We start from the raw sequence: 17,417 nt of genomic DNA on the forward strand, positions 1-17,417 counted from the left end.
TTCTTCTGACAATATGTTGTTCGTCCTGCGCTCCGCTGGTTTGAATGAGATTCTAAAACTTATTGCCAAACTTCTGTGCCACTTCTAGCCACTCAATTTGGTTAGTTGGAGAAGAGAAACACCTCCTCTTTTTACTAGCCAATAATGTCCTGGCCAACTTCTGAGATGAACAATGCAATGGTGTTTTGGGGAAAACGTAAAAATACTGGATGCTCTTGTAGCTGTTGCCTGCCACTTTACACATGAGGGTGATGGCCAGCTTTGGTCCAGGTTCTATTGCCTGTCTTATATGTTTACTTGTCTGAATTTTTGGTGTAATGCGCTGTAGTACATGGCTTGTGACATTCTCATTTCGTTATCGGGTTCAGTGTGTACTGAAAAAGCGAGCCAGTTTGTGATCAGTAATGTTATCGTGCAGTACTTATACCATTTCTAAAAAAAAGTATCCCTAAATAAGTTCTGTAAAATAGTTTGGGTAGCTCAGGGAACCAGGCTAGCACACGTTTACCTGAATCGGGATCACATGCAACTTAAGTTTACTTTTGAAGTAGGCGAGGCTAGAGAAATTCCCGATAAAAAAAAATTTAAGCATTTAAGTATAATTGAATAATTATATCACTGTATAAAAGTTTAAATCTCAAGAAAAATGCATCAAAATATGACATTTTTGATTTACACAAAGCTGTCACTGCATAGTTAACAAAGTAGTGCGAATCGTTATGTGTGCGCAAATAGTAGAATTCACCGAATGCCTGATACTATACATGCAAACTTCATTCATAAATATATACAATACTTATTATTTTAGAAGTATGAACCCTTTAAATTCTGAGATAAAAAGTCAGGGCTATACATACATATATACGTAATACAACGTACAAATGGGCTAGAGTCGGAAGAATCTCTGATAATCTTTAGGCTTTCACGTTTTCGTTGGAAACACATACAATTGGTCCACGTATTGTAGTCCTTTGTTAAAGGACAGCAACTTGTAATATATATAATTATAAGTGTTATGAGTAGCCCTGTTGGTTGAATAGCTTGCATATATAGGAAATTAGCCAATTGGCTAATTAGAAACATGGCTGTTATAATGTCATAAAAATATTAAATTTTCAAGGGAGAACGATTTTTAACGTTTAATCATCAAAGCAAGGTATTGATGCAGGTTATGGCATTTATTGTTTTATTTTTTTTTCTTTAAAATTACAGATGTCAGCTTGTCAAGCTACCGTTTCAAGAAAAAAACAGGTGTTGGAGAAAGAAATAGAAGAGAAACAAACGAGTTTTAATTACTATAAACAGTGCATTAACCCAAAAGATGATGAAAAAATTTGGGTTCTTGAAACAAAGAAATCAAGAAAAGAAAAAGAATTAAAAAAAAGCTATTGGTTTCAATGTATGGCCATTGTTTGCAATCATTAGACTTTCATTAAATCAAGATTTCATTTTTATATATTTTATTATTTCATTATAGCTAATGCTCTCTTTTTTCTTTTTATAGATTGGGCCAAGAGGTGCGTTTTTCAATTCAACTGTGACCCACTTTTAACAATATAATATTTTAAAAATCTTTTTTATGACAAAATCAGAATAATAAGGGAAAAGATATATTTTAGTTTTAAAACACTCTTTACAATGATTTTTATCCAACACAAGACCACACCGATAAGAATCGCAGCAAATCAATTTCATGTATCCACAATGATAGGGATTTGTTTAAAAAATCAATTGAGTCGATAATCATAAAGGAACATGTACATGTATATTCATACAGTATATTTTTTAAAATAAATTAATCATTGATAATGTGTATAAATTAAGATTATATATAAAAAATGAAAACAGCATTTTTACTTTTCGTCTGTTACAGAAATCAGTTATGAAAACTAGTTTTGAAAAAAATAAACAAATTTATACTTTTGCAAAATATAATAAAGGACATATATGATTGAGTGCTAATGTAAAATCTCACTCTCTCTCCCTCTCTCTCTCTCTCTCTCTCTCTCTCTCTCTCTCTCTCTCTCTCTCTCTCTCTCTCTCTCTCTCTCATTGTGTTTAATATCGTAGTATTCTATTCTCGTGATGTTCATCTTATTCACGGCATAATTGCATACAACTACAAAACGAAAATCGATCAAATTAAAACTGTTTTTTCGTTAGCAACCTTTTGGATGATATATCGAATTTACAATGGCGGATTGATGAACTGAAAGCATTACATGAACATAAGAGAGAACTGGACGAGCTTAAACAGAAACTCTGGGGTAAGAAATTTTGGTATAAAAAAGTTATGCGTTTCATCCATTAAGAGTAAAAAATTTATGTATTAAAGAAAATAAGACAGTTCTACGGAGGCCCATTTAAGACCTATAAAAAATATTTTTGAATTTAATACAACGAATTCTTGAATTTTAAATCGTTATAACAAATTGTTGAATCCGTTATAACGAATCAAATTTGTTATTCGTTATATAAAATTCAAAAATATTTTTGATAGGTCCTAACTGGGCTTTCGAACATTTCAATAATTAGGAAGTAGTTTGTACATTTTGTATCTCACAAGAAATGCTTTACTTAGATTTTGAGCCTATCGGTAATGTATTTTTCATACGTTTTTATGTTAACATTTCTATACCCTTTCTGGGGTTTTTTAAAGTTTTGTTTTGTTTTGGTTTCTTTATTTTATTTATATATTTTTTTTTTTTTTAGATATTTCTGAACATGGTTGGGATAAATATCCTGGATCATTAGATGACAAAGTAATTGTTATTAATCAAATTAATCAAATACGCTTGAAACGTTAACGTTTACACTGAATATCATAGCATGTAGGGCGCAAGATGCATAAAAGAAAAAACAGAATAGAACAAATCATAAGGGAACATTGTTCACGATTTAGTTACAACTACAAATAATAGATCTTGTTTTAAATGACTACAAAACTACACAGCTCTACTGACTTTCTCTAAAGCTTTATTCGGGAAATATTTACGAGTTTAATCAGTGGGGTTTTTATTAGAGGATACAACTGAAAGCAATTCAACGTTATAATGAACCAATGAAAATGAACCAAAGACAATTTATCCTTTTTTACTGATGAAATTAATTGCAATATAAAAAACTGGAATTTAGTGATAAAATCAACTGTTGACTTATTATATGCACAGTTACAACATTCCGTGTTATCTTAAGAGTTGATCATCAGAATTGTCTTTTAATTGTGTATAATTTGAGACATTTTCATGATAGCGAAACAACTTGTAAACATACAAAGGCATGGCAATTATGGCTATTATTGATGATTTCTTTCGATTAAAACTAATACCTCTCTATTGCAAAAAGGTCATAATTCATAAAATACAAAAATAACTTTCATAAAACTGCTAAATCTTTTGGCAAAGCGACAAGTTAACGGAACTGACGATATGAAAGAAATCAATATGTCTTGGAATCAAGCACCTACGTAACTATAAGAAAAATAAAAACACCTTACTTGTGCTTTGCGTTATAATTTTTAAAGATAGATATAAATTACGCCGACCACTTTTAGTTTTTTGGTTTTTTTTTAAATAATTATTTCAATTTTATAGATTGTTGTTGAATATTTAAACAAGTTTACAAAATTGCCGCTTCCGTTGACGCCAAAAGTACCATTCATCAATATCATTATGATTGGAGTAACTGGCTCTGGAAAATCTTCTTTTCTGAGGACTTTTGTCACCGCTTTAACAAACAGTGATTATATCAAAGATATTTACAGTGCATGTCCTATAAAGAACAGAGAAAAAAGTGCAACAAAAAAGGTAAGGGTTTAAAAATTTTAAAATTACTGCGTGTTTTGATTGCAAATAATGAATTGTAAATTCAAATGCTAAATTTAAACACAAAATTCCTTTGATAAAACATAAAAATGGACCAAAACTTAATCATTTTTGATAATCTATATAATTGCATGTCATGTATACTGTTTTATCGTGCGTAAATCCTATCCTATCGTTTATCTTGTAAAAAAAAAATAACGTTAAGACTGTGCCGGATAACTATGTCAATGCCAAGGTGGCGTTTTTGCACCTGTCTTAGCTCCTAGTATGGAAAAATGTAAATATGCAATATGATAGATCTTTGCTTCCACGACCACCTTTGTCATCATTGTATCTCACCTACAGGGAAAACAATATACATGTTTCTTTTGGAGATTTGATATTTTTTATCGGAATACAATAACTTCCTATAGGAATTTCATTTCCGATAGGATTTGATAAAATCCGATAGGAAATACTAATTTCCTATAGGAACACATGTACTACCTCTTTCGTTATTTAACATTGTTGGGGAGAAATATTTTTGGTATAAACATTTTTACAGATACATTTTGAGCCTCTATACATGGGTGACAAAGGACCAAAAGTACCGTGCAGATTTTTTGATATGCCTGGCATTGATGAAGAGAAGATAATTAAGAAAGATGAACTAGAATATATATTAAATGGGGAACTTCCATGTACACTGAATGATGAGGTGAGTTATTCCCTTAAAATATTACTTCGCTTAAAATAGGAAGAATTTAATACTAATAAAGCAGTAACACTCCTGCAATTGATACGATCTCGATCTCGTTGAGTTTTCATTCTTAAACCTTTGAATTAAATATGGATACATTAAATTTGTTTCCCAAAAGATTTAATGTTTGTTTAATAATATCATGACTTTTTTAACAAGTCACCTAAAAATTTATCCTAGTTTTGACGCCAAAAATGTACTTAAAAATAGATAAGTATATACTTGTTTAAATCTATATTATTTTAAAAGACAAATAGTGATTATATTTTGTAATGACTATGTTTGACATGTGAGATGTATTACTGAGTTTTATAGGAATCATAAAACATCTTTATAGTGAAGTTTGACATTAATATTTGTAGACGAATCCAGAAACAGACATGGAAATACAGAAACCGAATCCAGCGAATGATGTTCACTGTATTCTGTACGTTATTAGAGCTTCTACAAACCTTAAAGACTTGTCGACAAGCGTGAAATTAATGATAGAGATTCTAAAAGACCACGACTCAGAAGGTAGTCATCTGTTATTTTATCAAATCTGTATAATTTCAGGGTTTTATTTATTGTCAATGCTTAGTGTATTGAAAATGTTCAATACCGTTCAATACGCTGCTGCGAAAGTATTTTTGCACTACTGACCTATAACTTTAAAACAATTAATATACCAGTGAAATGATTTGTGTGTGACATTAGGGTACAAAGAATAATTCATTGCATCACATTCTATTTTTTAATTAAAATGTCAGCAATTACAAACAACAAGCCATCCTTCTATCTTTTAATGTAAAATATATCCATTACCATCCGGAAACCAAATACTTGTTTATAAATATAATAATTGATTATGCAAGTGATCGATTAGCATTCCATAATTGAATCAAATTCTGCATTTAGGTCTTAGTCGTTTTATCTGAAGTTGAAGCACAAAGGGTTGCAAAATTTGTTGGCAAAATACATGAATTTAGAGTTAAATCTCATTGTGTAAGAGAGTCAAATTTAAAACTGATGATAATATCACTTAATTAAGAATACTGGCAACAAGTGCTAACTAGCTAAATTTGATTTAGTGTTGAAAAGGGTAAAATAAAATGCACCATAACTCAGATTGAAAAATACTGGCCTCTTTTTTTTTCTTGCGTATTTACATGTTTACTTCTCAATGAATTTATTATTTATTTATTATTGAGACAATAACATTTAAGAGAGACACGTTCAAGCCAACGTATTTATACACCGTTTTATTTCTTTTAGATGGCGTTAGACAGTTTGTTGTAGTTACGTCCATTGACGAAATAGGAGTCCCTAATAGCGACATGATAAATGCCTACAAATATCCGTGTGTCCGTAAGTTCTGCGACGAGGTGTCTGTGGTTTTTGGAGTAGATCTACTTAATGTCATTCCTGTGTCGAATTATTTTGATGAAGTGGCTCCAAACAACGCCAAAAATGCCATGTCTCTCTTTAACCTCTGGCGTGTCTTTAATTCTACAAGAGAATATATTGAACGACGGTGGCTCAAGGAAAAAACGATCATCATTTGAAAAGAGTTAACTTGCAAAAAGAACAATGTTTAAAAAACTGGATGTTAACTGTTGAAAATGATCGTTGACAATGCATAATTTCTGGGGTTTTGTTTGTATATTTATTTATGTTGACGTTTTAATGATATCAATGTTTGAAAAGATTTTTATATATCCAAATTTGTTCATTTTTTTTTTTATGAATTTGTGTTTGGATAAGGAGAATCTTTTGTGTGGGTGCTTTACGTGTGCACTACAGTAACAGTAATAATACAGTTACACGTCAATGTGTTGAAAGAATTAATGGTTTACATAGATGTTTTTACAGATTAAAAAACATAATTGCATAATGCATTTATTAGATTAGAAAGAGAAATATATTCCCATCTTATAGATAGATTATATCACACATTCTTTACCTATATTATTTTGTCCATTTGAGTGTATATTGAATATTCATTATATATATATATATATATATATATATATATATATATATATATATATATATATATATATATATATATATATATATATATATATTCTTTACGATTTTAAAGGATACGTCGTTTGATGTCCATGTATTGTATTCTATCATGATGTATTTTTGTGAAATTTGTAATAAAAAGTTTGAGAATTTTATTAATTTGAAATGTTAATCATATCTATACATGCAATCTAAAACTCCAAGTGATATGACCAGTAAGTGTTTAGGTAGTAAGTTTAATGTTCAAACTATTCGATAAAAGATCTTATTTGAAAACAAAATAACATGTTTTCAGGAACTTGTCATTTCGAATGCTAATGTAAATTACATTAAAATCAGGCTGTTTTAAACCGTAAACGGTAACAATGACCTAAAATGGGGTGTTTTTTTTGGCTCATTTACCGAACACGAGTTTAATGTCCTTAAAATCAAAATATGCATCTTTTGACGTATCAAAGCCGATTTGTATTTATATTTAAGTTTTGATCACTTCAATATACATCACAAAAGAGGAATTCACAAGCAACACATTAGCTGCAAAAATGGATTCCTCTTTTATTTTTTTTTATTTTTTTTTTTTTGCGAAGAGTATACTTTTTAACGCGTCCGTCAGTTATAATAAGTAATTAAGTCGTTCAGTGCTGTTATCGATATCGTTTTAGGGGAAAGTTTGGACCTTTTGAATTTTGACTATATATTGAATTTAGTATTGAACACTTTGTAAGCGCAACTCCTTTCAAACCACTGCAAGGATTTCGGGAATCTGTGCAGGCATTTAGTACACAAGGTGTATAAGTGAATGTTACCAGGAAATTATGAATGTTACGAGTATCAGGAACTCTGATGCAATTATCTTTTTCGGACTTTCGGCTTTTGAACTTCGGATTTTAGCCATGTATTTGTAAGAGTATTGAGTAGCTTGTAAGCCCAACTCTTCTTTAACCATTGCACGAAATTTGTGAAACTTAGTAAGTATTTTTGATTTAATGTGCATATTGTCTATACATTCAAATTCCACTTTTTTTCCCGATAATAATTGCAGGGTTGAATGCATTAGTAAAGTATCACCAGCTGTACGATCAAGTCCCTAGCTCTGTTCTTCACCTTTGTTTACTGGAACACTGGCCAAGCCTGAGAGGGGACTAAATGACTGACATATTGCATTGTTTAATTTTCATTGATCTGTTTTTCATCCTAAAAAAAGCAAATGTACAGCAATTTACAGAAATTTCTGTAATGCATGATTTATTTTAAAAAGAAGACTTCTCTTTTTTTTATAGTATCACATTGCACGTATAATCTATTAGCTTATCATACATTTTGTACAAATAGTTACAAAATCTAACGTGTATACATGTACCATTTAGAAAAGATAAACTTGCTAAACTCATGAAAAGTGTTACTTTTGTTGTTGTACAAAGATATCAATTACTTGCTTTAATGATAGTTTGACTTGCTGAGAGAAACTTTTTACAGACAGCTAGAATGCAATCATATTGTTAGTCATAAGTTTGAATCCCGCTGGGAATGTTTAAATTGTTTAAAAAGTATTTTTGGTTAAATTGTGTAAAAGTATTTTATTTATAATGTACTTTAATCTACACTGATGTCGACAGTTGTCCCATACCACCATAATATGTGCAAAAAGCAACATCAACTACTTATTGTGATATCGTTTGTCATGCGTAATGTTACTTACAAGTAACAAACATAAGCTTATTCGAAAGAAAAACTTTTTAAAACTAGCTTTCAGATTTTCTTCCGTGTTTTATATTGATTCTGAAACTCAAACGTTAATGCGCATCTATTTTACAAACGACATTTCAGCACTAGAACATATCCAAATTGAAAATAAGAATTGGTTATTAGACTATCATTGTTTTTTTTAGTCCATTCCAATTTTTACAAACTAGAGATTATAAATTTCCTGGGTTTGAAACATTTCTGATAAAATTAGTGTAATCTTTAGAAAGAAGGGATTTTTATTGATTCTCTAAAAATAACAACTAGTTTAAGAACAAAAGAAAAATCCATGTACTACATGTACCTAACTACACAAACAAGTTGATCCACTTTAATTTTGTGTCGTTATATTTAATAAAGGAGAGAATCCCATTGACCTTTCTGAAAAAGGGTTTTTTGATTGGCTATATTTTTCCATGTTATTTTCTGATGATCGTTTAATCAATCTGATTAGTTTTTACATATGCAAAAATATATCTGATAACGTTGTCCTCTTAATATTTAATCTTTATGGAGATCGTGATTTAATGATTTAGTTTGTTGATTCATAAAATTGCTATATTTTACAAAATACTGAGCTACATATTCTTATTGATAACAAGAAATGGATACATTTTGAACTGTATCGCTGTTCAATAAACATTTATACCATTATGCATATTGTATATAAAACAATCGTGCTCTTTTATGAAATTATTCTGCAGACAAACATATGGACATATCACATGTAAAAAATAATAGAATATTTAATTTGATAATCTTTGCTTTTGATTTGCTGTTTCTTGTTTTCAAATCACTTTGTCTGAAATATCTACAGAGATTACCTTTGCTACATGTAACAGTCAACTTTGTACGATTTGTTCCTTGCAGTATTACAGATAACCGATTTTTTTATAATCACGAACAACTGTCGTACGTATTCTTAATAATTTAGTTTACATGTAACACCCCTGCGAATGTGTTCGGAATGTTTTCTTTATCGTTGCTAAGTATGTAATAAATCCAGAGGTGCTCGAATGAAAGTTCACGAGCCTTCACCAAGATTTGTTCAGTTCCTGTGAAATTTCGAGCGGAAGTATAAGTGTTCAGATAATATTCTCAAAATACGTAGGTACTGGTCGATTTTCATACCATATTCTACTTTGATTTATGTTAAACATCAACATCTTTTAAGATGTATATCTTTCATCATCTGGCGGTTTTTTAAATTAAACGATGATATTCAGAACAGAGTTATCGTTCGTGTTCAACCACGTGTACAGTGGATGATTATATAAACATTGGGTTGCTTGATAAAACCGTAGCCATGTTTGATGCTTGTGGTGTGCAATACCATGTTTTTAAAAAATCAATGGGTGAATGTTTTGCATAAAACTTTGTGTATCGAGCCATTTTCAAGGAACATTCTGCATAAAATAGTGCAGTCTGTTTTACCATTGATGTTATAACTACAGGCGCGGATCGAAAATTAATAAAATGAATTCTTGGAGGGGATCTCTACTACGCATGTTAATTGTCGCAACAGCAGAAAAAAAAAACTACTATTTTTTGTATTGTCTTGTTTATTTCTAAAACACATTTTATCCACCAGGCGCGGATCGAAAATTAATAAAATGAATTCTTAGAGGGGATCTCTACTACGCATGTTAATTGTCGCAACAGCAGAAAAAAACCTACTATTTTTTGTATTGTCTTGTTTATTTCTAAAACACATTTTATCCACCAATTAATGAAGATAAAGTTTAAAATCAATAAACCTCTAAAATTTATATTTGACTACAAGTACCTAGATTCTCTAAAATAGACTATAAACACGAGGCACGATTTTTACTGCGAAACAGAAAGGGTCAAATAAACCACGTGGTCTAAAATTTTAATGAAAATAACATTCGCAGGGGTGTGTAAGAGAGGAGCCTAATGCTCACAGACAAGTTTTGAAACTTGTAAACTAGATTAAAACGATCAGCCGCTCTAAATACATCGACAAAACGCCAGGGCATTAAGATTTCGTACATCATAATCTATCTTTTATACTGGCTAGTTCAAAATACGATTTTTAATTTCTATTGTGTTTTGATTTCGCTTTACAGTACTAATTTGGTCAGAAAAGTTGTAAAGCAGTATACTCATTCCTGTTCTGTTTGCAAGCGTTACATGTACAAAACTTGTAAGACGTTTTGTAATATCACAAACTAATGCCCTGATCTTGTATTAAAATATTTTAATGTATCAAAATTAGTTCATCTTTGATAAACATGTGTTTGGACAAAGTAAATCGTTTTGTGTGTGTTTTAAATGTGTGTTTATAATACAGTCACAAACTATGTAAAAAAGGATAAAACGTTCAGAATTTGGATTTAATTTTCTGACCATTTCTTGGAAGATTTATACTAGTTATAAGAATTCCTAAGAAAGAATGAGGGAAGGGAACTAACTATATTGAATGTCAAAAATTGACAGGACACATATATTTCCAAACGATATTCTATCACTTATTTTAATTTTTTTTGAAAACAAGAATTTATCGTTATAGAATTATTTTAGACCATCAATGTTTATGCAGTATATTCAAATTGTTATAAACTTTCAAATATGAACATCCTAGTTTTGAGACATACATTTTATGAAATTATGATTTCATCTTCGTTTGATGAGAAAAGTTATTGATAAACGAGGAAATCATATTGACCTTTCGCCGAAAATAGTTGTATGATTGGCCACAATATATTTCTTTGTTTTTCTCTGATGATCGTTTATTCAATCTGATTGGTTTTGAAATATTGAAGAATATATCTGTTAACATTTGCTTCTACATTATAAAACTCGTAAAAATAGAAATCGTTATTTAATGATTAAGTTTGTTCATTCATAAGTTTACTATAGTTTACGAAATAGTGAGCTAAATCTTATTGATTAACGTTTATTCCAGGATGCACATTGTAAATAAAGCAATCGTGTTCTTTTATCAAATTAAACTGCACTGAAAGATAGAAGGATATTACACCTTGAACAAGTTCAAAACATTTAATTTTATTATATTTGCTTTAGATTTGCAATTTTTTGTTTCCAATTACTTCGTCTTAAATATCTGCAGAGCTTATGTTGGCTAACAGTCCTCTTTGTACGATTTTTGGCTGGATTCTCTTCTGTATTACAGATACCGAGTTTCTTAAGATCATAATCACATGTCTTACGCATTCTTAATTTTCTAGTTTACATGTAAAGAAGAAGTATATGGCTCACAGACAATTTAAGTAAACTTTTAATCTTTATGAAAACGATAAGCCACTTTATACACATGAACCCGCCGCCAGAACATTTATATTGGACACATCATAATCTATTATTTCCACTAGCCAGTGCAAAATTATAACTTTATAGATTTACGTTTCCTTTTGTCATTTAAATTTGTTTCACAATACTTATTTGTTTAGGAAGATTGAAAGCATTACTAGTATACAAATTTCTGTTCTGTTTGCAAGTGCAACATAGCTTGTAAGAATTTTACGAAGAACACCTTTTTGTCTTCACTCTGATAAGTCTAATGTTTGCGATACCATAAGATTATGTTCTGATCGGTCGGCCTACCGGCCTACCCATAAATGGAAAAAATGTCCAAGTCAGGAATAGGTTTCAATTTTATTTTTAAATGAATTCAATTTTTACAAAAAATTCAAAGATAAATTTACATAGACGAAGTAAGTTATCTGCAAATAATCACATAAAACAACCAAAAACATCTATTGATTTCTAAATATTTAAGAAAAGACTAGACTTTGACCCGTGCGTGCACCACAGTTTAATGCCTCTCATATATTTTTTTTCCGTATTTTTTTGGTGTTCGAATTTTTTCTTCATGCGCGGATCTAGAAGGGGTTAGGGGGTCCGCTCCTCCCTGTAAAATACAAATTTCTTTAAACAGCATTATAATAATAACAAAAATATACCTCGACCGCTCCCCCCCCCCCCGGGCAAACTGAAATAATCGTCGGACACTTTTCGCCAAGACGTTAATTAGTCAAACCGCGTTCTTGATTACCCCATTCTGAAAAGTTTTATTCAATTCTTTCGCTAGAGGTCGTGCTTCACTAGCTTCTATTTATCAAAACTAAACTAAAAACATCACTGAAGAAACGAATTGCCTTATTTCATTTATTCAACATTTATCAAATCTTAACTTCTATGTGTAATCCAGGCTCCGATTTCACAAAATACAGCATTTTTGTAAATAATAGCATTTATGTAAATTGTGATATGTTATTTTTATGCTAGTACCAAAAATAGTAGTCTAGACATAAAATAATTGTAATTCTAATTTTTTAATACTTTTGAGTATTTAGCTGATCTTCCTTTTTGTCTACATTAACCAATCAGAGTGCGGCATTTAGTCTTGTTTTGACTACGTCACTTTAACTGTCAGCTGTCAGCAAGTTTGTAAATACCGCATTCAAGTTTTTGTTTGAGGTAATAATATATCTAGTGGTTATTTAATTTCCCCGAGGCAAGCTCCGTCCAGACAATGGCGATAGATGTTTGTATAATCAGACATTCGTTCATTCGCCGTTCGAACGACTCTCATGATCTACGGAATTATTGAATTTCCTCAAACCTCACACTGTGTGTTTCATCCGTGAAAATGACTTGTGCCATGCGGATCCACGAAAATTGTCATATGCGGAATACCTCAATGAGGGGGTTGGTATCCTTACAGTTATTATGGGGCAACTACTTAGACGTCAACCATGGGCCTCTCGGACATCCTTCAATGATCGATGTCATGACTGTGAACAAGCAGCTCAAGTCAGAGACTGAAAAGCTTCATGGAATTCATTTTTGGTCTCATCGTGGTTTCTAGGCGGACCTGACCTACCTGGGGAGAGATGGGGTCAACATTGAATCTGGTTCTCACCACATGAAGAAATACCTTCACAACATTAGAATAGCTGTCCTTCAACATTCAAGATAAGCAGTCTGACAAATTTTTATTATTCTTTGAGCTAAATTGCAATCATAGTGTTCAATATATTCACAGTCATATGCATAAAATTCACAATTAGCTGGTAGGTGTATAAAGAATGTTCATAATTATGTACTATTTTTTCCTGTTCACAAGCAGGGTCATGTGTACTATTTTACTGGTTCACATGTAGAGACATGTGTACCCCCTTTTCTGATGCACATGCAGATTTATGTGTACTATTTTTCTGGTTCACATGCAGAGTCGTGTGTACTATTTGTCTGGTTCACATGCAGAGTCCTGTGTAATTGATTCAAATGCAGAGTCATGTGGTTTATTTTTCTGGTTCACATGCAGAGTCGTGTGTACTATTTGTCTGGTTCACTTGCAGAGTCATGTGTACAACAGTATATTTCTAGTTCACATGCAGAGTCATGTGTTCTAATTTTGATTCACATGCAGAGTCGTGTGTACTAATTTTGATTCACATGCAGAGTCGTGTGTACAAATTTTGATTCACATGCAGAGTCGTGTGTACTAATTTTGATTCACATGCAGAGTCGTGTGTACTAATTTTGATTCACATGCAGAGTCGTGTGTACTTATTTTGATTTACATGCAAAGTCGTGTGTACTAATTTTGATTCACGTGCACAGTCGTGTGAACTAATTTTGATTCACGTGCACAGTCGTGTGTACTAATTTTGATTCCCATGTACAGCCGTGTGCAATATTTGTTCTGGTTCACGTGCAGAGTCATGTGCACTATTTTACTGGTCAGCATGCAGAGTCGTGTGGACTATTTTTTCTGTTTCTCACCCATGGTCATGTGGGCTATTACTAATGCACATGCAGAGATTTCATTTTTATATGCCCATGCAGACTCATGCACACATGCTTTGTGTGTATTGTTACATGTATGTAAGTTTACATGTGAATCTAAAGATATACACTGTTTTGGCGCAAGTCTTAATAATTACATTTTCCTATATAATGTTTGTGTGTCAAAAATTGCAATTAATCAAATAATTATTAGCTCGTGTGCACCTATATCCGCATGATTTGAGTGTAAATTTGAACACTCAAAAGTTGCATCACTTAAGAAACGAATAACCTATTTCATTTATTCAACATTTATCAAATCTTATCTTCTATGTGTAATCCAGGCTCCGATTTCACAAAAAAACTTTAATCTCAAATCCTGAGAATTTTCTCAGCTGAGATTTTTCTCAAATTGCATTTCACAAATCAAACTTAGTCATTTCTCAGCTGAGATGATTTTTTTACCTAGCTGAGTCAAGAATTCTCATTGTCACAAGTGCCCCTTATAACTTTCCTTGGTTATTTTTATTTATTCTTAATAAAAACAATCGTCTGCTTACGTTTTCAACAGAGGAAAATCGGATTAAATTAACAAGAGTCATAAAATTGTAATCCGTCATGAAATGTACACTTTGTTATGCTAAGTATAGATGACATATCTACATGATCTTATATATTATATAGCAAACAAAAGACCACATTTAATACATTATGGTTACCTTAAAATCATTAGAAAGTAGAATCATTGCACAGATATTCCATTTAACACAAACAAATGAATTAGTTCCATTTGTTTACATTTTTGTCAAGGGAGATAAGTCCGCCAAATTATTATTTTTTAATGAAAATTTTTTTTATCAAACCTGCTTGAAATATTGCATGTACGCTGATTTTTTAATGAAATAGAACGAAGAAACAAACATTACAGACAATATAATACTGAATTAATGATGTTAATGACATATTTATATTAATTTTGAGATTTAACTTAAGTTTGCTATGGAGGTAACGTAAGTTTTTTCTCAAATTGAGAAAAAAGCATGATTAAGATTGTTTTGTAAAATGCAGAGATTTGAGTTTTCCCAAATTTGAGAAAAAACTCAAATATTTGAGAAAAAGCTCAGACTTAAGTCTGGGATTTGACTTAAGTTTGTTTGTGAAATCGGAGCCAGGTAAGTTTCTAATAAATGTATTTACTGTTTACGTAATCATTTAATATTTATTCATTTGATGAGACATTGGCGCTTCTTATTGGTCAACAAAATATTTTGATACCTGCATCAATAAAATTTGCCGGATCTACTTTTCTCAACAGTTGTGATCTAACACTATTTATAGAACGGGAATTTCCTAAATAAACACTGTCAACAAAATGTTAAGTTGTGTTTGTTGTATGGTTAGCAAACAAAATACAACTTTATAAACATAAAAACAAGAAAGTTTAACCTTTAGAAATAAACAAAACACATTATTTGATTCACGAAACAGAAAATTAAGCGTCTTCTCACGATTTCGTCTGCTTGAGATCAATCAACATTACTGCGAGGCTGGCTGTTCCTTTTCCAAAATAATCATACGAACATATATATAGGCACGTACACTTTCACGGTACCACTGCTGTTCAAATTTGGTAACGATGATTTTTAAATTTACACACGTATATGATCGGTCATCATAATAAGCATCATAAAGCAAAGCTATGAGTAATGCATCAACTCCTTCGGTGCATTCCAAGCGGCAGATATACCATTTACTGTTTTAAGTACATCACTGGCTATCTAGTTACCACAACGTTTACAAAAGTCGCTTATACATACTATTCTTTGTCGACATATCAACTATTTTTGTCCACGATCGCCTCTCCTTGGATGGTTATGTCCAGTTTCATATTCCAGCAATCTTACATGAAAACTAGTTTTATAACGAATCTTTCTGCACACTTAATAATATCATAGGCTATCGCATGTATTTTCCTTTCGCTTTCGATTCAGCCGGTTCAGATTTTAACTCACTAGATTCAGTCCAATAGCTCTGCATCAGCTGAAGGCGAATCCAATATAATTACTGTTGTTGTTTTGTATTCATACATACGCGCCGCTTCATTTACATTATTTACATTTTTGATCAATGACACTTAACATTTTGTGATTTGAAAATGTTTTATTAAATGATAAGAAATAAAGATAATTTTTCTATTGATCGACGTATCAAAGAAAAAATTGACTGGGAAACTTTTTCATCAATGCGCGTAGCGTGTTCACCACCTTCCTCTCATTTTTGATATTGAGGGCTTGTTTATCGAAAATGAAAGTAGGTTTCTGATTAATTTCATAATAATAACGTTTCAGTTACAATTCAATTATACCTAACGGACATCATCACCCATGTGTTGAAATACCAAATGTGTAAGTAAGTTTTCTGGTGAAGGCATTTTGTAGTTTATTTGCAAAATGCCTTAATTTATAAGTATAGATATAAGTAATAAGGAATCATTCTTTGAATATTATGAGCTGATATTTTCGATCGGGACGTGATCAAATCTATCATAAAGCCCTTCTACAATTTTGCCAGTTTTCGAATCCCCCATCTCTAACTTGCCTATCGCCGAGTAATCCATTACCGACATGCCAATCGTTTATTCTGAGTCCTATATTGCCATTTGGCATTCTCTGAGTCCCCCATTTCTGACCTGTCTCACCACGTAACCCGTTACCTTTATGCCAATCATCGATTCCGAGCCCATTATCACCGAAATGTATATTGTTCATTCCGAATATATTATTTCAATTTCTAAAATTTATGATTTCATCTTTTTCATTTTTGCTATTTCCGTCTCCATGTTTTCTGCTTGCAAATTTTAAATGTTTTTCTGTGTCACCTCTATTTTTATGCTGGTATCTAATAGAAAGATTGATCACGCAGGCAATGAGAAGAAAATAATAAACGAAGAATGACATGTCAAATCCTAGAGCCTAAAAAAATCAGTACGTAAAATCAAATAAGTGCAAAAAAAGGGTCTTTTTCTTCTTAAAGTTCACAATATTGAAAGGGCCCATCATTTTGCCTGTTATATGCTTTTAGAAGAAGTTATTTTGAACAGCATAAGTATTTTTTTTTTGCAGAAAAAATAATTAAATTCACATTAAGAAGTTTACATTCAAAGTGACTATACAATGTCTACATAGCTTACGTATATTAAATACAACACATAACACTAATCGAATATTAAAACAAGACTATCAAATTGAAAATCGACATAAACCTCAAGAAGTTAAAGGAAACAGATTTTTAAAAATATGCTAAGTGTCGTTATTGATTAATGG

The 17,417-nt window shown here is 31.2% G+C and overlaps 1 protein-coding gene across 1 annotated transcript; it reads left to right on the plus strand.

Moving 5' to 3' along the window:
• Positions 1-2,167: 2,167 nt before the first annotated feature.
• Positions 2,168-6,431, plus strand: LOC128171988 (uncharacterized). Its single transcript, XM_052837765.1, has 6 exons — positions 2,168-2,267; positions 2,713-2,762; positions 3,594-3,806; positions 4,369-4,521; positions 4,926-5,079; positions 5,818-6,431. The coding sequence occupies exons 3-6, from the start codon at positions 3,672-3,674 to the stop codon at positions 6,105-6,107; spliced, it is 732 nt and encodes a 243-aa protein (XP_052693725.1). The 5' UTR covers positions 2,168-2,267; positions 2,713-2,762; positions 3,594-3,671; the 3' UTR covers positions 6,108-6,431.
• The last annotated feature ends 10,986 nt before the right edge of the window (positions 6,432-17,417 follow it).

The sequence above is a fragment of the Crassostrea angulata genome, chromosome 2, assembly GCF_025612915.1.
Source record: "Crassostrea angulata isolate pt1a10 chromosome 2, ASM2561291v2, whole genome shotgun sequence".
NCBI classification, from domain to species: Eukaryota; Metazoa; Mollusca; class Bivalvia; order Ostreida; family Ostreidae; genus Magallana; species Magallana angulata.